The 26,866-nt window shown below is 33.2% G+C and overlaps 1 protein-coding gene across 1 annotated transcript; it reads left to right on the plus strand.

Moving 5' to 3' along the window:
- The first annotated feature begins 340 nt into the window (after nucleotides 1-340).
- On the plus strand, nucleotides 341-26,866 carry LOC143071117 (uncharacterized). Its single transcript, XM_076245216.1, has 12 exons — nucleotides 341-430; nucleotides 9,559-10,034; nucleotides 11,067-11,322; nucleotides 12,508-12,679; nucleotides 14,042-14,388; nucleotides 14,832-14,934; nucleotides 17,640-17,752; nucleotides 23,753-23,912; nucleotides 24,815-25,002; nucleotides 25,562-25,698; nucleotides 26,024-26,087; nucleotides 26,529-26,866. Exons 2-12 carry the CDS (start codon nucleotides 9,580-9,582, stop codon nucleotides 26,655-26,657), a joined length of 2,124 nt encoding a protein of 707 aa, XP_076101331.1. The 5' UTR covers nucleotides 341-430; nucleotides 9,559-9,579; the 3' UTR covers nucleotides 26,658-26,866.

Raw genomic sequence — 26,866 nt, forward strand, 5'->3', positions numbered from 1 at the left:
GACTTGCTACATGTCCCTTCCTAATTATGTTTTTTCTTCTTTTTTTTCAATTTTGCCCCTCTAATAATTTTACTGCTATAACTAGGAGATTTAATACAATTATACTGACATCTCCAAGGGCAATCATCAGTAAACAAATAAATTAGTAAGAGTGAAATAATAGAAAGGGAATTGTAGCAGATGTCATTTATTATAATTGTAATCTTCTAGTTATAGCAGTAAAATTATTAAAGGGGCAAAATTGAAAAAAAAAGAAGAAAAAACATAATTAGGAAGGGATATTTAGCAAGTCTACACGTCAGGGTGGTTTCGTGCGTTAGAATAGAAGCTTCCGGGTATAAATATATCACATGCACGAAGCGTCATTGGATACAAACGAGGAAGTAATTTAAATCAATATGCGACTGACAATTTACATAAAAAACTAAACGTAAGTTAATTCGGACGGGTGTTTGCACTTCAGATTGTCGAAGGCATCGAAAATTAACAGAAAATTTCCTGCTAAAAAGTTATCCAAATATCTCACATACACTTTCTGTGTTCAGTTTGTTGCAGATATTTGTTTTATTGTATTATTTTAAAAGACACTCTGGCCTTTGTTAAGACTGTTTGTTGATTGTTATTTGGGTCAGTAAAAAGCTGCTTCGTTAATAAGCTGGTTCTCGACTTTACCAATGCATCTCACTTTTAATTTGAATATGCAGTCGCAGTCTAAAACTTGAAAGACAAAAAATATAAAACTATTGAAACATAACTGAAATAATTATTTTGCAATAACTTGTTACTTTAATGGTGAAAAAATATCATAATTACCCAAAACTCATGACAATTTAATCATAAAATTGAGAAAGGAAATGGTGAATATGTCAAAGCGACAACCACCCGACCATAGAGCAAACAACAGCCGAAGGCAACCAATGGGTCTTCAATGTAACGAGAATTCCCGCACCCGTAGGTGTCCTTCAGCTGGCCCCTAAAATATGCATAATAGTACAGTGATAATGGACGTCATACTAAACTCCGAATTATACACAAGAAACTAAAATTTAAAATCATACAAGACTAACAAAGGCCAGAGGCTCCTGACTTGGGACAGACGCAAAATTGCGGCGGGGTTTAGTGTTTCCTGCAGCTTTTAAAAAGGGCAGGGTAATTGTTAGCTCAGAGGGCACATTAAGCGCGATGGACAACAATTTTAGGGCACTTACTTAACATAAACAGGCAATTTCTATAAAATGAATTCATTTAAAACATACTAGTTTAATACTATAAAAAGGACATATACATCTGTAATCAATCATTAAAACAAATTGTTAAACAAGAAAAAGTGTTTAAAACATATATATATGAAATATTTAAAACAATAAACACAATTAAAAACAAAATCAGTTCTTTAAAAACAAGAAAGCACTATGTCATATACATGTATATAAAAATATTGCTTTGGTCTTATCAATTGTCATTGACAAATCCTCCTTTTTTTCCCTAAAAACAGGTTGACACATTCCCTGATATCCAGGGTCATTTTTAGTAACCAAAATTTATTAAATTACAAAAAAAAAATAACTTTACAAATTAACCCCTTCCCCTCTACACCCTTTTCCAAATTAAATTAATATAGATACAACAAGTTTTACTACTTTCATGGCACTACCATATCAGCTGTTTATTTTAAATGTCTATAAATAGCCAGACATAGTTGTCTGTTACTTAGGTGTTTTCCCAAGTATTTTTCCCGCCTAAAATGATCATGTGACATGTTTGTAAACAAAAGAAAACATTTGATCAAGGAATTCATTTATTTTCTGGATTATTCTGCTTTTAATAATTTAGTTTGGATTTTTATTCATTTCATTTAAGGTACAGTCAAGCATTTGTATTTAAAAAATAGTTTGCAAAGAATTTTTACTTTTCAATTTGACAAATGTCTCATGATCGCCGTTCATTGGCTTGTTCAACCATGCAAACAATGTAAATTATGTAAATTTCCTTACTGAATTGTTTTTTTCCGCGACGTTGTGTGACCTGATCAAATTTCCGCGCGCAGTTTGCCTGGCCTGAATTAATTTGACGTGTGAATGGGAAAAAAATGACGTTTTAATAAAAACGTGTGTATCTTTGTTGTTTCTCATCAAATCAGCTTCAAACTCGATATTGTTACACTTAAGTATGAAAGGAGTGTTGCAATATAAATAAATTTACATGACAATACCTACTTTTGATTTTTTTTAACCTTTTGTGGAAAGAAAATGACGTTTGATTTGAGAAATCTATTTTTTTTTTGTGACCGGTTTATATTTTTGCCTCCGATCTTCTAAATTAACAATACAAATGGTAATTAACAATTTCGAGTGTTCCTTTATCATAGTTTTATAGAAAAAATAACTCCAGAGTCAAAATTCTAGCTTATTAGTCAGAATAAATACGAATAAAAATGGTTTGACAAATTCCGCGGCGGCCATTTTTTTACCTGTACAATGCAATCACCAGATAGGAAGTTGTGTCCCTGGATAAGTTGGAGTTGTCTTTCTTAGTCCGATGTTTTCTTTGAATTTTTGCATGAATATTGATCTAAATTGACTATTGGGATCTTTTGTGGAATTTTTAATATTTTAATGGAGATATCTAATGATATTTTTTTCTGGTAAAATCAAAACTTTTGAGATTAATATGTGCTTTTTTTTTTAATGTGCAAATATTTTTTTCTGTTTTTTTTGTATCAAACCACTGAGTGCATGGAAATATTAATTAAATGTAAGATGACCTGACACACTTATCCATGTACATTTAACACTTTAATAATGTGTTGATAAATTAAGTGAGACATAATTAAATGTTGAAAGACAATCATGAACTTTTAAAAATATAATTACTTTAAAAAAGTCAATGATTTATTTTTAAAATTATTTATTATAAGTGTCCTGACTCCATGGGATGCTAGAATTTCCACTGTCTTTGGTTTTGTATTGTTCAATGATGAAAATATTTTAATGTTCCTTATTAAAAAAAAAAATTAAATGAAAATGTCAACTGTAACAACAAATATAAATTATGAATATCCTTTCAACAACTTATCTGTGAAAACCTTTTAATATCCTTTCAAATTAAAAATTGTAACAAAGTAACTGTTAATTTAAGAAGTTTAATTTTTGACTGAGTGGGAGACAGTGAAGCAATGGGGTAGACAAAGTGGTTTTCTACATTCAACACAACCATATTTTCAAACCTTTTTTTCCTGTGTACCTTTAATAGCTACCCTAGCCCAGCATATGTGACACCTTATCTTGTTTCCAAAAGTCTACTGGCAAACAGAGTTAACCTACATGTGTTTGATCTGTCTTGACATGGTAGATTTCACAATATGACATACACCATGTCTGACGCTACCAAAACCCAAAGTTTGATGGCCCATTTCTTTGTTTTAGAAGGCATGAATTGCTTGAATGCATCCCTCCCTTTGTAAGATATCATGAATCGCCACCTATCGTTTGGGGACATGTTGGTCTCTCATTTTTTGTCTGTTAAGGGGGTCTTTAATTTCTGAGTTTGTAAGATACATCATTATTAGTCTCCCATCTTTGCTCACCTCCCTGGTGCGTAGCAGTGAAGTGAAGATACCTTATTATCTGCATAATTTCGTCCATTTCTTTAAAAAATAAGAGACCATGACTTATATTTTTAATAACTATAAACATGATAAAGCCTTCAAGTGTTGGGATTAATAAATTTCAGGATAAAAACAATATATGTACATTGTCAGAAAATATAACATTTTTGTCCTAAATTCTAAAGCTCATACAATTATATTTTATTTTCCGGCAATGTACAGTTATATTGAATATGAGAATAATTGCCTGTTAAAATAAAAACATAATTGTTATGGCTTTTTTACTCTAATATATGTGTGTGGCTCTGATCTGGCAGCGGTTTAACATCTTAAAATTGAGATGATTATATTCATATTTATATATGATTTATAAAAACATTACCGGTTTTATGTTAATTATCAAATCATTGCAATATTACTTTGCTCTTCATGGGCCCTTTAATTAGAATAAAAATATCTTATCTCTGGAATCAAAATATCCTATCTTTGGAATAAAATGTCTTATCTTATCTAATTATAACTATCAATTATTTGGTTGTCAGATAGAAACATCTGGAAAAAATATCCTTCTTTGGGTCTCATATGTTTTGTGGACCAGTTAGGCAGTTACTTCTGGGATAAATGGGGAAGACCTCTTTCAAATTTCAATATATAAAATTCTTGGTGCCATCAGTCATTGTTGGGGGACATCAGGGGCATTATTTACATCTGTCAGCTGTCTTTATTTTCATCTGAAAGTTCGCTGACCCCTTCTCTTTCAACATCACTTCAGGAGTGATCATGAAATCATCACCGATGTCATTTTGAGGTCAATGCATTTCATACCGTTGACCAAGAAGATCTACTTCTCCCACCAAAAATCCCTCAAACTCGTTCTCAAAACTATCGGACATTTTTATGTCTCAGAATGTTACAGACCATGAAACGACATTTTACTAATATTTACTATAATTATGCGTCCTTGACATCGGCAAGTGAGAGAGGAATGTGATTGGATTGTTTTATTTAGAACTTCCATAAAAGGAGTGCGACCTTTTGCACTCGTGGGAAAAATCCAATTACCGCGCCGACGGAAGTCGGATTATTAATTGATTTTATTCTCCGTGCAATTGTTAAATTCGTTTTTCGTAATTTGTATCATAATGTTAATCAAAATATTCATGAAATCAAATTTAACTTTCCTTCCAAATAACCTTTTCTCGACGAAAAAAGTCACATGTTCGCATCACATGTTTTTGTACAAAATGGCGGCGGCTTATTTTGTTTGTTGACGCTACCGATCTTTCATTGTATTGAAGTATATATAAGGTATCAAATTCAGTCATAATTGGTATTCTTTAACTGGGATATACAAGCTTCCTGAAAACCTATATATGTATAGGTTAAACATAGCTTTACGGGGGGAAATGAGTTAAAAGACAAAAAAAATATGATTATCACGTGATTGTCTATGCCTGAAAGCATTGTTCGGCCTGGCTACGGGGATGCCTCAACACATTGTTCGGCCTGGCTACGGGGATGCCTTAACGCATTGTTCGCCTTGAAAGGGTTATTAAACTGATTGAAAGATTATGTCTTCATCATATGAATATCAGGTACAATCCCTCCCGTTAGGGGTTTAGTATCATACTATCATAAAATATATGAGAAGAACATAACCCGTGTCATGCCAACAACTGTTTTTTTAGAAATAAATGTGTTTAGTTCCGATGCAAAGACCCTATCAGTGAATCAATGTTAAAGCCAAAATATGCAATCTTTAATGACCTGACAACAGTATCGTAACTATATCCCCTTTTAATAAGTCTATTTAAAGGTTTTGTTAGTTTCTGAGGAGAATACTGACATTTTTGTGCTTTATAAAGAATATTTCCATAAAATTTTGGATGTGAAATACCTGAACGTATAAGATGTCTGCATGTTGAGTTATATTTACGAATTATTTCCTTATACCGGTGATAAAATTTAGTAAATGTTTTGACCAGTTTGTGATATCGAAAACCCTGGTGTAATAATTTTTCAGTAATACATAAATTTCTCTCGCTAAAATCTAATACATTGTTATGTATAGTTTTAACAGTTCAATTAATCTAAATAGGTTCATGTAATTATTATAGGAGATGTTAAACTAACATCATTATTATATGCAGATGACATTATTTTACTGTCTGAAACCCAAGAAGGGCTACAAAATGCACTAAATGAGTTAACTAAATTTTGTTCCCTATGGAAACTTGATGTTAACAAACAAAAGTCAAAAATTATAATATTCAATTCTAATGGAAAATCTCATTGTAATTATTTTAAAGTAGAAAAAGAACATCTTGAGACTGTTAAATCTATTTGTTACCTTGGAATAACTATAAATTGTTCAGGAAGTTTAAGTCATTCAAAAAAAAATCTTATGGAAAAAGGAAGAAAAGCTTGGTTTAAAATTAAAAAAAAAGTCTCTTTAGATAATTCCTGCAGTATGCTTGAAAAATTATTTGATACTTTAGTTGTTCCAATAACTCTTTATGGAAGTGAAGTTTGGGGTGTAAGCCAAGTGTTCAAAGATTCAGATCCATTTGAACATTTACATATTAAATTTATTAAAGAAATTTTAGGAGTACAGTGCAAAACAACAAATGTAGCCTGTTTAACTGAGACAAACAGAATCCCTTTGTACTTTAAAATTCACCTTTCAGCTATAAAATTTCTAAACCAAATTGTAAACTCGCCTAACACTTTAGTCCATAAAATATATATTAATGTAGAGAAAACAAGTAAATGGGTTAACATTGTAAAAGACTGGTTAAAGAAATTAGGTTTTGGTCATCTCACTTTTGAGGCCCCTCATGGGGGGGTCCTAGTAATCACATAATCACAATTTTTTTGCCAATATAATCACATAATCATTAAATATTTGCTTATCTTTAGTAATCAAATAATCATAAACTAAAAATACAGTCCTAGGTAATCAAATAATCATGAAATATTTGGCTTAATAATCAAATAATCATTAAAAAAACGGCCAAGTAATCACATAATCAAAAACCCCATGAGGGCCCTCACTTTTAATACTTTTAATTTAAAATATCACATAAATAGTATCCAACAAAGAATCTATGACCAGGCTTATCAAATTATGAATTGTTCTATCAATAAATGTGAAAAATTAAATTTCTTTTGTCATACTAAAAGAATTAGAAAAAGGCCCCCATATATTGATATATGTAAATAAAAAACCGACCGATCAGTTTTCAGTAAATTTAAACTAAGTGCGCATTCCCTAGCAATTGAAAGAGGGCGTTATACCAACATTGAAAGAAGTAAACGCATTTGCTTATCCTGTAACAGACAAGAAATTGAGGATGAATACCATTTCTTCTCAATCTGTCCATGCTATAAATCATTAAGGGATACCTATATACAAAATATTAATAAAAATCTTAATTTCAATTTTATTAAATTGCAGTCCACTATAACACTAAATCATTTGACTGTACTTTTAAATAGCAGTCTACCAGTCATTATAAAAATCACCATAAAGTATATTAATGATTGTCTTTTATTAAGAACATCTGTATAACTTTTTTTAATATGCATCTGTATAATTTTTTTTTAATATGCAACCAAATTTTTGTTTGTGTTCTTTTTTTAATTGTTCATGAACATTAACAATGTGTTAACTGTTGATATTTATAGCCTTTTTCTTCTTCGCTGTGAATACCACTGTCACTCTAATATAATTATAATCAATTTAACTATTGTCAGTTTATTGTCTTAATTTTGTATGCCATGACCATTTAATGTAAATGTGTTTGTGCGAATAAAATATTGTCTATTGTCTATTGTAATGAATTTACTTATCAAATGAACACAAGTAATTGACTTGAGGGGTATAAGGTGCCATTAAAGATGTATTGGACCCTATCATTACTATGACTTTACACTGAAGCTGTAGCAGCATACACTAATTACATTTGATTTATCTGTAGTGTCTGTGATCTCATCTGCAGAACATTCAGTAAATCCAAAGTTCACAAAAACAATACATTATAATGTCAGAATCCAACCAAAACCGATAGATAGAATCTAACCATAGCAGCTTGACAGATTTCAACCAAAACAGCTTCATAAAATTCAACCAAAACAGCTTCACAGAATTCAACCAAAACAGCTTTACAACAATTCAACCAAAACAGCTTGACAGAATACAACCAAAACAACTTGACAAATTCAACCAAAACAGCTTCACAGAATTCAACCAAAATCAGCTTCATAGAATTCAACCAAAACAGCTTAACGGAATACAACCAAAACAGCTTGACAAATTCAACCAAAAACAGATTTACAGAATTCAACCAAACACAGCTTCACATAATTCAATCTAAACAGCTTAACTGAATCCAACCAAAACAGCTTAACTGAATCCAACCAAAACAGCTTAACTGAATCCAACCAAAACAGCTTAACTGAATCCAACCAAAACAGCTTCACATAATTCAACCAAAACAGCTTTACACAATTCAACGATAACAGTTTGACAGAATTCAACCAAAACAGGTTGGCAGAATTCAACCAAAACAACTTGTAGGAATCTAGAAAATACAGATAGACTGAACCAAAATAAGTTGATGGAATCCAACCATAACAGCTTGTAGGAATCTAGAAAATACAGATAGACTGAACTAAAACAAGTTGACGGAATCCAACCATAACAGCTTGTAGGAATCTAGAAAATACAGATAGACTGAACTAAAACAGGTTGACGGAATTCAACCATAACAGCTTGTAGAAATCTAGAAAATACAGATAGACTGAACCAAAACAAGTTGACGGAATCCAACCATAACAGCTTGTAGAAATCTAGAAAATGCAGATAGACTGAACCAAAATAGGTTGACGGAATCCAACCATAACAGCTTGTAGAAATCTAGAAAATACAGATAGACTGAACCAAAATAGGTTGACGGAATCCAACCATAACAGCTTGTAGGAATCTAGAAAATACAGATAGACTGAACCAAAACAAGTTGCCAGAATCCAAACAAAACAGCTTCACACAACTCAACCAAACAGCTTGACAGAATTCAACCAATACAATAAAAAAAGAGTTGTTATGAACAATGATTGCTGAGATTGATTTTTTCTTGTATATGTGATTAGGGGTTAGCTTGATAAAGGTGTCATGCATCATACACGCCAGTATGTAGGTGTCTGTATTAGGGAGCCATTTCAACAACAAGACCTTTTTTAACAATGGCTTTTAAACATTTTAATAATATATGGTGAATTTTGAGTTATTATGGATAAGTACCTCCACTGGCTTTGCAAGGTGTGCTCTCCTCTGATCTTCAGTGGCTAGTATAGCCAGTTTTTATGCAGAATAGTTCTCTCTTGGTGCCTCTTTAGACATCTACAAATACTTATTAGGACCACAATATAGCCAAGCATGCTGATTATGGTGTTCAACACTTATCAATCAATCAAAAGGACAAAGCTATTTACAACCACAGTACAACCTTCAACAATGAGCAAAACCCATACTGTATAGAATTCTCTAAAAAGACCCTTAATGACAAAGTGTTAAATTATTCAGAAGAGAACACCAAAGGTCTGATTTATGCAAAAAAAAATAAAAAAATAAAAAAGGAATAATTAATCAAAGGTTTCTGATTAAGGACAGGCATGCAAATAATCTGTCATGTTGCAATATATTTCTGAGCAATTAAACCTCCCTTAATGTAGGACAGTAGTGTATTAGCACAATATAAGAATATTGAAACTAAAAAAATCAGTTGAAAAAGGCTTGACTCATTAGATTGACATTAAGCACACACAAAAATACTACCACAAGACAAAAAACTCAAGAGTAATCACAATTCCTGATGGTACTTGTACCTTCTTCTCAAACAGATTTTCTTTGAACTTTTTTTCATTGATTATGCCTTAATATCCTTTTACAGATCATATGGACAATTTCCCATATGGGTGCTGCATGTAGCTCAGAGCCAGAGTATAAACATATTCCAGATTCAGCTGTAAAAGAAACTCTCCACCCATCAGATTTACATCAAAATCCTGCGAAAGTAGTGCAAAAACCTCAAGTAGAAAAGAAAGTAAAAGTTGACCAAGATACAGAGATAGATACAGTACCAAAAATGTCTACTTTAAGTCCTGGTAAAGCTCCTCCTAAAAGGACAATTTCTGTCTTGAAACAAATGGGAGACGATGAGCGAATGAAGAGAAATCCTGAAATAAAAGAATTCTTGACAGATTTTATCAACGTTCGTGTATACATAGAAAATCTTTTGAAAAAACAGGTGTGCGATGAGTATGAAGAATTACATAAGATGTTAATGGACAAAATCATTGAACCATTTAATAAACAGACCAAAGACGAGGGAAGATTGTTGATGGGGGATCATCTAGCTAGAATTAGGTAAGATAAATTGTCCTTGTCATGTTAAAGGTGATAAGTCAGGTAATTCAAACTCAAAAAGTCTTCTAAATTCATAAGAACTAGACATCATTTGAATTAAAACATTTCATATTCAGTTAAAATATGTGTGAAATTACAATACGTTTTTATGAAGTTTCCATGGGAGATAATCAATTTTTTTTATTTTCAAAAATCTTTATTCAAATGAATATTGTTTTAGGTTATCTCCCATGGAAACTTATAAACAATGTATTGTTATTTCACACATATTTTACCAATTATAAGATGTTTTAATTCAATTGATGTCTTATTCTTATGAATATAGAAGACTTTTAAAAAAAATAATACATGAAAGCTTAGTTTAGAAATTTTTATAGCAATTCAAAACTACTACTTATCACCTTTAGCAGGACAATCTCTATATAATCTCTTGGAATAATTTTTCACAGCAACATTAAAGGGGAATTAAAGTATAATAGGATTGTAAGTATACTGTTGGACTTTCACGATATGACTGATCAGTTTGTTCAAATTTCTGACCAATTGAACAGTTTAATTGGTTTTATAAAACAAATTGAAACTTGGTTAGAATTTTGATAAATTGTGATAGGTGGAGAGTAACGCTAACATTTAAGTCACAGTAACAACTTTGTCAGCTATATCTAAATACTATCCTGCCAACTTACATGATTTATGAGAGATTTCCCCAATAAGAGATGTTGACATGAATTTTAAAATTTGATGTTTATTATATGAACTGAATACCTTAAACCAGGCATTCAAAGGAGTTAAAAGTGTATTGAAGCACATTCATACTCATTCAAACAATATAGTAGTACTTTAAAACACTTGTGACAATTGAAGAGGAGCATTAGATTCTCTTGCACTTAAAATATCCCATGGAGATTTTGAAAATTTGACAGTAATATGAAATAATTTTCCCTGTGGATCATAAACCTCACTACCAGATATTTGAATGAAATACCCTGAGATTTAACTTCTTTCTTCAAAAGGATTTTATTTTATTTTTAGTTTTGTGAAGCCATTAGTAGAATTATATAATAGAATTTTGGAGGACAGTGAAATCTTCGATGGTATTTCTCCAACTCTTGATGATGATGATGGTGAGGAACCATATCATATAGCTATAAAAGACATAAGAACAATACTGTGGAACTTCTCAGATACCAGTAAAGACTTCGGAATGTCTATTGCTCAAGATACAGATTTCTTTCAGTCTATTGTCAAAGATTTGCAGATTACCTTTAAAGAAGGACTGGACCTTTTGGTAAGAATTAAATTGTGTATATGCTTTTTTTTTTTACACAACCACCATTATAATTCCTGTTTTGATAGTTTTTTTTGTAAATGTATTAATACTGTAATAAAATACTGAATATTTCAGTGGCTGATCCAGAGGTCTTGGGGTTGAAACCCCTCCTTTTTTTTGACGTTCAAGCATTTGCATGTGGACATATGGTTGGACTCCCCCCCCCTCCTTTTGTAGCTCACCTGACCTGAAAGGTCAAGTGAGCTTTTCTCATCACTTGGCGTTCGTCGTCCGTCGTCGTCTGTTAACTTTTACAAAAATCTTCTCCTCTGAAACTACTGGACTATATTCAACCAAACTTGGCCACAATCATCACTAGGGTATCTAGTTTAAACAATGTGTCAGATGATCCTGCCTACCAACCAACATGGCCAACATGACTAAAAATAGAACAAAGGGGTAAAATGTAATTTTTGCCTTATATCTCTGAAACTAAAGCATTTAGAGCAAACTTGACAATTGGTAAAATGTTCATCAGGTTAAAACCTATCCACCCTGAAATTTGCAGATGAAGCAGTGGGCTGCTGCCCCTGAATTAGTAATTTTAAGGAAATTTTGCAGTTTTTGATTATTATCTTGAATTCTATTATAGAAAGAGATACACTGTAAACAGCAATAATGTTCAGCAAAGTAAGATCTACAAATAATTCAACATTCCCAAAATGGTCAATTGACCCCATAAAGAGTTATTACCCTTTAAAGTCAAATTTAACAATTTTTTATAATTTTTGTAATCTTTTACAAAAGTCTTCTCCTGAAACATGTATGTATGTATGCACTTGTAGATTCCTCCAATATCTGAAGAACCCCTCGAGAGCTGCGAGGGTACAGTGGAATCCATGTACACTCCCTATCAGAATTAATGGAGATGTGTCACTAACGTATTTACAATGTTTAATATTTAAGTCGACAATCCCCACCCCATCAACAAGGAGTGTTAGGACACCAGGCAGAGTCTGTTATTATGGTGGAGGAAGCCGAAGTACTCAGAGAGAACCACGGGGCTGCTCGGCGGGAACAGATAAACCGAAGAGATATCAACAGATTGAACTCCAGGTCAAAGTTGGAGTCAATGCATGTGTCACGATGTGGTCCCTAATTTAAGAGAAATAGTGCTGTAATGTATAAAACTTTCTTTTACAGAAAGAAGATGAATTTTCTTTCAATTCAGCTGTAGCCATAATAACAAACTGTGGACGAGCTGGAGTTCAAAAGTCATCTTTCAATGTAGAGGTCGTCAAAAAGGACAACTCTGATCCAGAGTATATCCACATGGTGGACGTTCTTACTCCTTTTCTCAAGTCTAAAGAACAATGTATGTTATTACAGCGGAAATATTATTACCTTAGTATAATTCCAATTATTTTACCATTTCACACCATTACTATGAAAATAAGGAGATGTTGAATAATAAAGATTTCGACACTACATGTGTACTTTTTCATAATTTATTTGTCATGCAGGCCTACAGAGAATGCGCTGTTTTTTTGTACAATTTTTGTAGATTGTAGTTTATATTTTTTACTTTCTGATGCTCTTAAATTAATTAAGAAATAGTTCATAGCAGCCATATATTTGTTTTTATTTAACCATGGGCTTACGCTCGGTATAAAATAATAGAATTTAAATGCCCAACCCATGGTTTGGTCCTAAGACTGGTATTTTTCGCAAATACCCTTCCATAACATGGTATATATGTTTAATTACACCGAATAGATTTGGATTGAAACTCTCTGTACTGGTGAAAGGAAATATATTTTACTAGTAAGATGTAATTCATAAACATGTTTATGCATAATTTTGAGGATAAGTAGAGACTATCATAATACTGCAGGAATTATACATGTACACCTAAGCCCTGTCTTAATGTTATGTTATATCCAAAATTTTGGCAGGAAGAGGCTAGCAAGGGTAAAAAAGGAATATCCAAAATTTCAAATACCACAGCAAAGATGGGAATCTGAGACAAATTTACCGGCAGTGGTGAAAAGTATGCGAATTCGTTTGAAATTAGTCTTTGTTAAATTTGCACTTTTCTGAAAATGGTGCATATTTTATTTTTGTTTCAAATCCGGAAATTCTTGGCATGAGTAAAGTTTTATCCTGTCCAATACTATAGAAAAATGTTCACATAATATTTTATTGCATATAAGAAAATAACAATCACTGGAAGTCAAACAATCAAAAGTTCACTCTTTTTTTTTCTGTGCACAAGCTTTTAATAGTAATTATGTAACCTGAAGGTTCCAAACTATTCTATAGAAACACCAAATAAAAAAAAATGGTGCTTTGAAACACACAAGATATATGTGTATGAATCAGAATTTTTTTATTGCAATGAAATGAGGATTAATTTCCTACAACTGTCAGTATTGTTTTCAACCCTTTTTCATATGCAATGAAATGTGGCGTACTATGATTTGATAGTATTACACCTCTAAGCTTATTATGACAAAATTGAAGCAAACTTGCTGCTAAAAGTGAACTATTAGTTCACTTTTTCACTTTCATTTATGATTAAGCAGAATAAAAATGCACCTCATAAAGAAAACTTAGAAAACGTTGTAGGTCTATTGCACATTTAAAGCATTTTTTAATATATTGTAAGGTATTCATTGGCAAAAAAAATGTTTTTTTCTATAGTATCCATCATTATGAGTTATTTATTTATTTACAGTTGTGAAATTAACCACTTTGTTGGCACTTTCATACATGGTAAATGAAGATCAGAATAGGTTTTTAACTGCAGACCTGTCATTGTTTGATTTCCTTCTGGATATGATTAAAGTAGCCATGAAAGAAAAGGACAGACGTCACTCTGGCTTCAGTGTTCATGAGCTTATAGAAGGACTTGCTGGTCTAGCCAAAAATGATGAGAATAAATTAAAGATCATGGAAAAGAAAGATACTTATCCTCTTCTGAAGAAATCCATTATGCAGAATAAAGCTGAGCAAGAACAGCTAGCTGCAGTCAGGGCTGTATGGGAGTTATCCTTCGTTGAAAAGAACAAAAAGATTTTAGCTGTAAGTATTTGAATCTGACTTATTTGTGGATATATGTTGTTTTTTTTTTTAAGATTCTGAATGGTTGATTGTTCAGAATCAGACATGTCATTTGTCAATATGCAGGTACGGATCCAGGCAAGGTTTTAAAATAACTTTTTATGAGGTATTAATTTTATCCAAAATTTTTTGTATAAACAAATAAAGTTAAGAGAAATTTTATTTTTGACTGGTTGAATTCAGCAAGAATACACAGTTGATTTGTATCCATTAAGCAGTTCATGTTTTGGGCAGGCATTTATCTTTGACCAAGTATGCTTATAAGTACATTGTATTAATTCTGTTTCCCTCCTGTTACAATTAAAACTCTGGGAAATTGTTTCATTCTCAAAGATAATGCGATTCAACAATATTTTTATGATTGAAGTTTTACATGTTTATGATTTTTATTTTTTTGAATTCAGAAAGATAAAGAACTGATGTCAAGGTTAGAGAGTTTGCAAAAGCATGACAATCAAGATATAGCTAATTCAGCAGGAAGAGCATTGTTTGTCATCAATCCTGACAGTGAGTTATCTTTCTGTTGTTTAATCATTAGTGAACTCAATGAAACACTCAAATATACACAATAAAAAAACATAATTTCTATGGTATGATTGCTAATGGGACATATATTCACCAAAGGATAGATGTAAGCAACGATAGGTCACCATACAACTTTCATCAAAGACCAAGACCCTTACTATATAGTCAGCTGTAAAGTTAGTCACCACATAGCAAAATGTGAAATAATTTATAAAAAAAACAAAATACAACAGCAACCTAATTTATGACAGAAAAATGTTGGAAATAAATAAATCAGACAACAACTAATGGCACCCTCTGAATTACAGGCTTCTAACTTGGGACAGACACATAAAGAATGAATTGTCTCCCATTGTTTGTCATGAATTACAGGCTTCTAACTTGGGACAGACACATAAAGAATGAATTGTCTCCCATTGTTTGTCATGAATTACAGGCTTCTAACTCAGGACAGACACATAAAGAATGAATTGTCTCCCATTGTTTGTCATGAATTACAGGCTTCTAACTCGGGACAGACACATAAAGAATGAATTGTCTCCCATTGTTTGTCATGAATTACAGGCTTCTAACTCAGGACAGACACATAAAGAATGAATTGTCTCCCATTGTTTGTCATGAATTACAGGCTTCTAACTCGGGACAGACACATAAAGAATGAATTGTCTCCCATTGTTTGTCATGAATTACAGGCTTCTAACTCGGGACAGACACATAAAGAATGAATTGTCTCCCATTGTTTGTCATGAATTACAGGCTTCTAACTCGGGACAGACACATAAAGAATGAATTGTCTCCCATTGTTTGTCATGAATTACAGGCTTCTAACTCGGGACAGACACATAAAGAATGAATTGTCTCCCATTGTTTGTCATGAATTACAGGCTTCTAACTCGGGACAGACACATAAAGAATGAATTGTCTCCCATTGTTTGTCATGAATTACAGGCTTCTAACTCGGGACAGACACATAAAGAATGAATTGTCTCCCATTGTTTGTCATGAATTACAGGCTTCTAACTCTGGACAGACACATAAAGAATGAATTGTCTCCCATTGTTTGTCATGAATTACAGGCTTCTAACTCGGGACAGACACATAAAGAATGAATTGTCTCCCATTGTTTGTCATGAATTACAGGCTTCTAACTCGGGACAGACACATAAAGAATGAATTGTCTCCCATTGTTTGTCATGAATTACAGGCTTCTAACTCGGGACAGACACATAAAGAATGAATTGTCTCCCATTGTTTGTCATGAATTACAGGCTTCTAACTCGGGACAGACACATAAAGAATGAATTGTCTCCCATTGTTTGTCATGAATTACAGGCTTCTAACTCGGGACAGACACATAAAGAATGAATTGTCTCCCATTGTTTGTCATGAATTACAGGCTTCTAACTCGGGACAGACACATAAAGAATGAATTGTCTCCCATTGTTTGTCATGAATTACAGGCTTCTAACTCTGGACAGACACATAAAGAATGAATTGTCTCCCATTGTTTGTCATGAATTACAGGCTTCTAACTTGGGACAGACACATAAAGAATGAATTGTCTCCCATTGTTTGTCATGAATTACAGGCTTCTAACTCGGGACAGACACATAAAGAATGAATTGTCTCCCATTGTTTGTCATGAATTACAGGCTTCTAACTCAGGACAGACACATAAAGAATGAATTGTCTCCCATTGTTTGTCATGAATTACAGGCTTCTAACTCGGGACAGACACATAAAGAATGAATTGTCTCCCATTGTTTGTCATGAATTACAGGCTTCTAACTCGGGACAGACACATAAAGAATGAATTGTCTCCCATTGTTTGTCATGAATTACAGGCTTCTAACTCGGGACAGACACATAAAGAATGAATTGTCTCCCATTGTTTGTCATGAATTACAGGCTTCTAACTCGGGACAGACACATAAAGAATGAATTGTCTCCCATTGTTTGTCATGAATTACAGGCTTCTAACTCGGGACAGACACATAAAGAATGAATTGTCTCCCATTGTTTGTCATGAATTACAGGCTTCTAACTCTGGACAGACACATAAAGAATGAATTGTCTCCCATTGTTTGTCATGAATTACAGGCTTCTAACTCGGGACAGACACATAAAGAATGAATTGTCTCCCATTGTTTGTCATGAATTACAGGCTTCTAACTCGGGACAGACACATAAAGAATGAATTGTCTCCCATTGTTTGTCATGAATTACAGGCTTCTAACTCGGGACAGACACATAAAGAATGAATTGTCTCCCATTGTTTGTCATTAGTATTCTAAAACTGTATTATACCATGGTGGATACATATCTAGCTTTACTTATTTTTACAATTACTGTTTTTTCAAAGGGTATAATGAATAGAAGAAATATATAATTATTGATAGAAAAGCATTTCTTGCATCAGAAAGAGCTGTTATTTTAAAATTACTAGCAGATAATGTAAATCTAGCAGCCAGCACTTTGGTACAAGTATTTATTCATATTATGCTTATACTTAATATATTGTTCTGAAACTTCAATTTCGTTATGGATTTTTTTTTTCTGATTATTTTAGAAGTCCTTTTAGTTTTTTGTATTTAGAATAATACATCTAGGTAAAATGTCTTCTTCAGTGAATATAGACTGCTGATTTTGTGTTCATCTGTTGTAATAATGTTTTTTTAAATTATTAGATGAGAAAAATCTGATGAAATCAGTAGCTGATTCTCACTCTAAACTGGAACACCCTGAACAAGAACATATAATGATAAGTTACCAGTGGAGTAACCAGAAAACTATACTACAGGTCAGTTATCTCCCTTTACCCTGAACAAGAACATATCATGATAAGTTACCAGTGGAGTAACCAGAAAACTATACTTCAGGTCAGTTATCTCCCTTTACCCTGAACAAGAACATTTCATGATAAGTTACCAGTGGAGTAACCAGAAAACTATACTACAGGTCAGTTATCTCCCTTTACCCTGAACAAGAACATATCATGATAAGTTACCAGTGGAGTAACCAGAAAACTATACTTCAGGTCAGTTATCTCCCTTTACCCTGAACAAGGACATTTCATGATAAGTTACCAGTGGAGTAACAAGAAAACTATACTTCAGGTCAGTTATCTCCCCTTACCCTGAACAAGAACACATCATGATAAGTTACCAGTGGAGTAACCAGAAAACTATACTTCAGGTCAGTTATCTCCCCTTACCCTGAACAAGACCATATAATGATAAGTTACCAGTGGAGTAACCAGAAAACTATACTTCAGGTCAGTTATCTCCCTTTACCCTGAACAAGAACATATCATGATAAGTTACCAGTGGAGTAACCAGAAAACTATACTTCAGGTCAGTTATCTCCCCTTACCCTGAACAAGAACATATCATGATAAGTTACCAGTGGAGTAACCAGAAAACTATACTTCAGGTCAGTTATCTCCCCTTACCCTGAACAAGAACATATCATGATAAGTTACCAGTGGAGTAACAAGAAAACTATACTTCAGGTCAGTTATCTCCCTTTACCCTGAACAAGAACATTTCATGATAAGTTACCAGTGGAGTAACAAGAAAACTATACTTCAGGTCAGTTATCTCCCTTTACCCTGAACAAGAACATTTCATAAGTTACCAGTGGAGTAACCAGAAAACTATACTACAGGTCAGTTATCTCCCTTTACCCTGAACAAGAACATATCATGATAAGTTACCAGTGGAGTAACCAGAAAACTATACTTCAGGTCAGTTATCTCCCTTTACCCTGAACAAGGACATTTCATGATAAGTTACCAGTGGAGTAACAAGAAAACTATACTTCAGGTCAGTTATCTCCCTTTACCCTGAACAAGAACATTTCATGATAAGTTACCAGTGGAGTAAACAGAAAACTATAGTTCAGGTCAGTTATCTCCCTTTACCCTGAACAAGAACATTTCATGATAAGTTACCAGTGGAGTAACCAGAAAACTATACTACAGGTCAGTTATCTCCCCTAACCTGAATAAGAACATATCATGATAAGTTACCAGTGGAGAAACCAGAAAACTATACTACAGGTCAGTTATCTCCCCTTACCCTGAACAAGAACATATCATGATAAGTTACCAGTGGAGTAACCAGAAAACTATACTTCAGATCAGTTATCTCCCCTTACCCTGAACAAGAACATATCATGATAAGTTACCAGTGGAGTAACCATAAAACTATACTTCAGGTCAGTTATCTCCCTTTACCCTGAACAAGAACATTTCATGATAAGTTACCAGTGGAGTAAACAGAAAACTATATTTCAGGTCAGTTATCTCCCTTTACCCTGAACAAGAACATTTCATGATAAGTTACCAGTGGAGTAACCAGAAAACTATACTACAGGTCAGTTATCTCCCCTTACCCTGAATAAGAACATATCATGATAAGTTACCAGTGGAGAAACCAGAAAACTATACTACAGGTCAGTTATCTCCCCTTACCCTGAACAAGAACATATCATGATAAGTTACCAGTGGAGTAACCAGAAAACTATACTTCAGATCAGTTATCTCCCCTTACCCTGAACAAGAACATATCATGATAAGTTACCAATGGAGTAACCAGAAAACTGTTCTTCAGGTCAGTTATCTCCCCTTACCCTGAACAAGAACATATCATGATAAATTACCAGTGGAGTAACCAGAAAACTATACTTCAGGTCAGTTATCTCCCCTTACCCTGAACAAGGACATATCATGATAAGTTACCAGTGGAGTAACTAGAAAACTATACTACAGGTCAGTTATCTCCTCTTACCCTGAACAAGAACATATCATGATAAGTTACCAGTGGAGTAACCAGAAAAATATACTTCAGGTCAGTTATCTCCCCTTACCCTGAACAAGAACACATCATGATAAGTTACCAGTGGAGAAACCAGAAAACTATACTTCAGGTCAGTTATCTCCCTTTACCCTGAACAAGAACATATCATGATAAGTTACCAGTGGAGTAACCAGAAAACTATACTTCAGGTCAGTTATCTCCCCTTACCCTGAACAAGAACATATCAAGATAAGTTACCAGTGGAGTAACCAGAAAACTATACTACAGGTCAGTTATCTCCCTTTACCCTGAACAAGAAAATATCATGATAAGTTACCAGTGGAGTAACCAGAAAACTATACTTCAGGTCAGTTATCTCCCTTTACCCTGAACAAGGACATTTCATGATAAGTTACCAGTGGAGTAACAAGAAAACTATACTTCAGGTCAGTTATCTCCCTTTACCCTGAACAAGAACATTTCATGATAAGTTACCAGTGGAGTAAACAGAAAACTATAGTTCAGGTCAGTTATCTCCCCTTACCCTGAACAAGAACATTTCATGATAAGTTACCAGTGGAGTAACCAGAAAACTATACTACAGGTCAGTTATCTCCCCTAACCTGAATAAGAACATATCATGATAAGTTACCAGTGGAGAAACCAGAAAACTATACTACAGGTCAGTTATCTCCCCTTACCGTGAACAAGAACATATCATGATAAGTTACCAGTGGAGTAACCAGAAAACTATACTTCAGATCAGTTATCTCCCCTTACCCTGAACAAGAACATATCATGATAAGTTACCAGTGGAGTAACCATAAAACTATACTTCAGGTCAGTTATCTCCCTTTACCCTGAACAAGAACATTTCATGATAAGTTACCAGTGGAGTAAACAGAAAACTATATTTCAGGTCAGTTATCTCCCTTTACCCTGAACAAGAACATTTCATGATAAGTTACCAGTGGAGTAACCAGAAAACTATACTACAGGTCAGTTATCTCCCCTTACCCTGAATAAGAACATATCATGATAAGTTACCAGTGGAGAAACCAGAAAACTATACTACAGGTCAGTTATCTCCCCTTACCCTGAACAAGAACATATCATGATAAGTTACCAGTGGAGTAACCAGAAAACTATACTTCAGATCAGTTATCTCCCCTTACCCTGAACAAGAACATATCATGATAAGTTACCAATGGAGTAACCAGAAAACTGTTCTTCAGGTCAGTTATCTCCCCTTACCCTGAACAAGAACATATCATGATAAATTACCAGTGGAGTAACCAGAAAACTATACTTCAGGTCAGTTATCTCCCCTTACCCTGAACAAGGACATATCATGATAAGTTACCAGTGGAGTAACTAGAAAACTATACTACAGGTCAGTTATCTCCTCTTACCCTGAACAAGATCATATCATGATAAGTTACCAGTGGAGTAACCAGAAAAATATACTTCAGGTCAGTTATCTCCCCTTACCCTGAACAAGAACACATCATGATAAGTTACCAGTGGAGAAACCAGAAAACTATACTTCAGGTCAGTTATCTCCCTTTACCCTGAACAAGAACATATCATGATAAGTTACCAGTGGAGTAACCAGAAAACTATACTTCAGGTCAGTTATCTCCCCTTACCCTGAACAAGAACATATCAAGATAAGTTACCAGTGGAGTAACCAGAAAACTATACTACAGGTCAGTTATCTCCCCTTACCCTGAACAAGAAAATATCATGATAAGTTACCAGTGGAGTAACCAGAAAACTATACTTCAGGTCAGTTATCTCTCTTTACCCTGAACAAGAACATATCATGATAAGTTACCAGTGGAGTAACCAGAAAACTATACTACAGGTCAGTTATCTCCCCTTACCCTGAACAAGAACATATCATGATAAGTTATCAGTAGAGTAACCAGAAAACTATACTTCAGGTCAGTTATCTCCCCTTACCCTGAACAAGAAAATATCAAGATAAGTTACCAGTGGAGTAACCAGAAAACTATACTACAGGTCAGTTATCTCCCCTTACCCTGAACAAGAACATATCAAGATAAGTTACCAGTGAAGTAACAAGAAAACTATACTTCAGGTCAGTTATCTCCCCTTACCCTGAACAAGAACATATCATTATAAGTAACCAGTGGAGTAACCAGAAAACTATACTTCAGGTCAGTTATCTCCCCTTACCCTGAACAAGAACATATCATGATAAGTTACCAGTGGAGTAACCAGAAAACTATACTTCAGGTCATTTATCTCCCCTTACCCTGAACAAGAAAATATCAAGATAAGTTACCAGTGGAGTAACCAGAAAACTATACTTCAGGTCAGTTATCTCCCCTTACCCTGAACAAGAACATATCATGATAAGTTATCAGTAGAGTAACCAGAAAACTATACTTCAGGTCAGTTATCTCCCCTTACCCTGAACAAGAACATATCAAGATAAGTTACCAGTGGAGTAACCAGAAAACTATACTACAGGTCAGTTATCTCCCCTTACCCTGAACAAGAACATATCATGATAAGTTACCAGTGGAGTAACCAGAAAACTGTACTACAGGTCAGTTATATCCCCTTACCCTGAACAAGAACATATCATGATAAGTTACCAGTGGAGTAACCAGAAAACTATACTACAGGTGAGTTATCTCCCCTTACCCTGAACAAGAACATATCAAGATAAGTTACCAGTGGAGTAACCAGAAAACTATACTTCAGGTCAGTTATCTCCCCTTACCCTGAACAAGAACATATCAAGATAAGTTACCAGTGGAGTAACCAGAAAACTATACTACAGGTCAGTTATCTCCCCTTACCCTGAACAAGAAAATATCATGATAAGTTACCAGTGGAGTAACCAGAAAACTATACTTCAGGTCAGTTATCTCCCTTTACCCTGAACAAGAACATTTCATGATAAGTTACCAGTGGAGTAACCAGAAAACTATACTTCAGGTCAGTTATCTCCCCTTACCCTGAACAAGAACATATCAAGATAAGTTACCAGTGGAGTAACCAGAAAACTATACTACAGGTCAGTTATCTCCCCTTACCCTGAACAAGAAAATATCATGATAAGTTACCAGTGGAGTAACCAGAAAACTATACTTCAGGTCAGTTATCTCCCTTTACCCTGAACAAGAACATATCATGATAAGTTACCAGTGGAGTAACCAGAAAACTATACTTCAGGTCAGTTATCTCCCTTTACCCTGAACAAGAACATATCATGATAAGTTACCAGTGGAGTAACAAGAAAACTATACTTCAGGTCAGTTATCTCCCCTTACCCTGAACAAGAACATATCAAGATAAGTTACCAGTGGAGTAACCAGAAAACTATACTACAGGTCAGTTATCTCCCCTTACCCTGAACAAGAAAATATCATGATAAGTTACCAGTGGAGTAACCAGAAAACTAAACTTCAGGTCAGTTATCTCCCTTTACCCTGAACAAGAACATATCATGATAAGTTACCAGTGGAGTAACCAGAAAACTATACTTCAGGTCAGTTATCTCCCTTTACCCTGAACAAGAAAATATTATGATAAGTTACCAGTGGAGTAACCAGAAAACTATACTTCAGGTCAGTTATCTCCCCTTATCCTGAACAAGAACATATCATGATAAGTTACCAGTGGAGTAACCAGAAAACTATACTACTGGTCAGTTATCTCCCCTTACCCTGAACAAGAACATATCATGATAAGTTACCAGTAGAGTAACCAGAAAACTATACTACAGGTCAGTTATCTCCCCTTACCCTGAACAAGAACATATCATGATAAGTTACCAGTAGAGTAACCAGAAAACTATACTTCAGGTCAGTTATCTCCCCTTACCCTGAACAAGAAAATATCATGATAAGTTACCAGTGGAGTAACCAGAAAACTATACTTCAGGTCAGTTATCTCCCCTTACCCTGAACAAGAACATATCATGATAAGTTACCAATGGAATAATACATGACATTGTTTTACAGATAAAGGATAAGTTGAGACAAAACAATTTCCCAGTATGGATAGATGTAGATTTTATGGAAGGATCTATGCTTCAAATGATGGCTTCAGCTATAGAAAAGGCATCAGTGGTGTTAATTTGTTACTCAGAAAAATACAAGGACAGTAAAAACTGCAGAACAGGTAGTTGATAGTAAAAATTCTGTCATTTGATAAAATTACTTTGTAGTGAAATAATATTAATCTTCAAATAAAGGGTAGTAATAATTTTCTAACACATGACTAAATAACTCAATTTCAACCAATAAAAATCTTGCATAAAAAAAATAAAGAACACAAAAAGGCTGCATTAGATGGCTTAAAAAATTGACTTTGACTTTTGAGTCCTATAAAGTGTGAACATTTTTACATACCTTTGGTTGAAGACCCATGTATGACCCCTAAAAAAAAGACTTTCATTTAAAAGTTTGATTGCAATACTCAGGGTTATTAAGAAAATAATTTACTTCAGAGAGCTGAAGGTTATATATTTTTTTATCATATTATTTTATGTTTTCCGAAAATAAAGTAATTTGGTTTAACAAAAATTTACAAAGTAGCATACCTATTTAACTTTCAAAGTAGCATACATATTAAATGTAAAGTAGCATACCTATTTAACATTTAAAGTAGCATGCCATATTAAATGTAAAGTAGCATACCTATTTAACATTTAAAGTAGCATGCCATATTAAATGTAAAGTAGCATACCTATTTAACATTTAAAGTAGCATGCCATATTAAATGTAAAGTAGCATACCTATTTAACATTTAAAGTAGCATGCCATATTAAATTTAAAGTAGCATACCTATTTAACATTTAAAGTAGCATGCCATATTAAATGTAAAGTAGCATACATATTCAACAGGTAAAGAAGCATAATGAAATTGAGAATGGAAATGGGGAATATGTCAAAAAGATATTAAACATGTTTTAAATGTAGCAGTGTATATTTAACCAGTAAAGTATTGTGTTAATTTTTCATGAAAAGATGTATGTAATTTAGCTTGTCAATTTAACATGTGACATATTTTTTATTTTGTAGAGGCAGAGTATGCTTTTGCTAGAGACAAAATGATTATTCCTGTACTATTACAAAACCGATACAGACCTGATGGCTGGCTTGGTATTCTGATTGGATCTAAGAAATTCTATGATTTTAGTGGAAAATATGATTTTGAAAAAAAGTTTCTGGAATTGAGAGGTGAATTAGAAGGACAGTTGTTACAAAAGGTATAATTTATATCATGTAATTGTGTCTGTTTTATGTTTAAAATTAAAAAGATAGGGGTAATTGAGATCATATCTATAAATAAACACCAAACAGATACAAGGGAGACATTCAAAAATAAAATATCTTAAACCATGAAAATGTCATTGTTTAAAAGGAGCAGTTGGGACAGTATCAAATTTATCAACTACAACCAAGCAGCATAAAATTACAATCCAACTACTATAAAATATAGGATTCAGAAGGATACTGAAATGCTGGTTTGTTGTTTTCTTTAGACTGTTGAATTTATTCATGATTATATTTGATAATTCTATTTCTTTAAGGATTTTAGACCCTCTGTTTTAAAATTACAAGCTTTTTAAATGACTGTATTAAAATTATGAACAGAAAAGTAGGGGTTAAGCTGAAACAATTTTGATTGGAACTACATGGATAAAAATAGAGTATTCTGAGTTATAAACAAAACAGTGAAACACAAGAGTAGTAAACCTACTTAAATCAGCTTATCTGTTGTAAAAAATGTAGTCAGCATTTTGTTTATAATATTTATAATTACAGAAAAGACAGCCTGCAGCAATGAAGGATTTAGTGAATCAAGTTGTTACTGTGTACGAGGATGTGGAGAAAGAAATAGGTGTATTGAGTTGGACAAAACAGGACTTACAGAACTGGTTAAAACAAAATCAATTAGAATCGTAAGTTACCTTTGCAAATCTATTTGGATGGAGAGTTGTCTCATTGGAACTCATACAACATCCTCTTATTTACATTGATCCAAATAAATATTTTTTAGAAGTGCAGGTTTTCTTTGAATTTGTTAAAAGTTAGAAGAATAGGAATTTTATGTTCTTTTCAAATTTTGATAATTGAACAAATTTTGGATTACCCAATAAACTGCATAAATTTTAAATGCATTATCATCAAGTCATAGTTATTTATTTTAAAAATCACACACCATAGCATTATCATAATAACAATTGGCTACAAGTACTAATTTTTGTCATATATTTTTTTTCTTAGGTTTTCTGGCCTTCATTCACTGACGGGTGAACAAATTGGATTCTTGTACAAATTATTTAGAAGGGTAAGCTTTATTACTTAAGCTAAAAACAAAATCTAATGATAAATGCATGCAATAATTTCTGAATTTACAGCAGATAAGAACTAATTATAGCCTCTTAACAAAACATCAACATTAAAAACAACAGGTTAGTGTGTATTTTCCAAATGTAATTTTTACTGTAATATTTACCTTTCTATCATTGTTGTCAATTGTAAGAACTATAATTTTTGATTCACTTATTAATCGCAAGTTTCTGAGGGAAAGGGAATTGTTACCCAGTCACACTTCTCTTTTGTCTGAAATATTTGCCACTGGACATTAAGCAAACAACAATAAAACATTTCTTGTTTTATTTTTATCACTTACCCGTAGTAATATGAAAATGATAGATAAACTTGTTAACCATTCTTTGCTACAATACTTATGAATTTACAGTGAAAACTTTATGTTTTCTTTATACAGGCTCCAGATTTCTTCTACAAATGTTTGGAAGAAAAACTTGGATTGAAGTCTTTAGAAGATCTGATGAAATTTGACAAAGCTTTAGAGAAACTTAGCAGAGACCATCCAGAAATTAACAAGCTTCTTTAATGATAAATCTGTTCATTATGGTACCATGAAATGATGAAATGAAGTTAATAAGATTCAACATCTACTGTGTCATTCTAAATGTGATATGAGCACTCACTAAAGGAGGACAGAGTTAGGGTTTTAAGCCAGGTTTATCTTCAGTTATTGGATAATCCATGACAATGTATAACTGTGCATACACAAGTTACCATTGATTTAAGTTTTGTCTT

This window comes from Mytilus galloprovincialis, chromosome 4 (genome assembly GCF_965363235.1).
Source record: "Mytilus galloprovincialis chromosome 4, xbMytGall1.hap1.1, whole genome shotgun sequence".
NCBI classification, from domain to species: domain Eukaryota; kingdom Metazoa; phylum Mollusca; class Bivalvia; order Mytilida; family Mytilidae; genus Mytilus; species Mytilus galloprovincialis.

Bases quoted from the DNA above. Each gene is read 5' to 3' on its own strand.
- LOC143071117 (XM_076245216.1), top strand. From the start codon at position 9,580: ATGGGTGCTGCATGTAGCTCAGAGCCAGAGTATAAACATATTCCAGAT. The intron at 11,323-12,507 runs GTAAGAATTAAA...TTTCTTTTACAG, and splicing joins AAGAAGGACTGGACCTTTTG to AAAGAAGATGAATTTTCTTT. The intron at 25,699-26,023 runs GTAAGTTACCTT...TTTTTTTCTTAG, and splicing joins AAACAAAATCAATTAGAATC to GTTTTCTGGCCTTCATTCAC.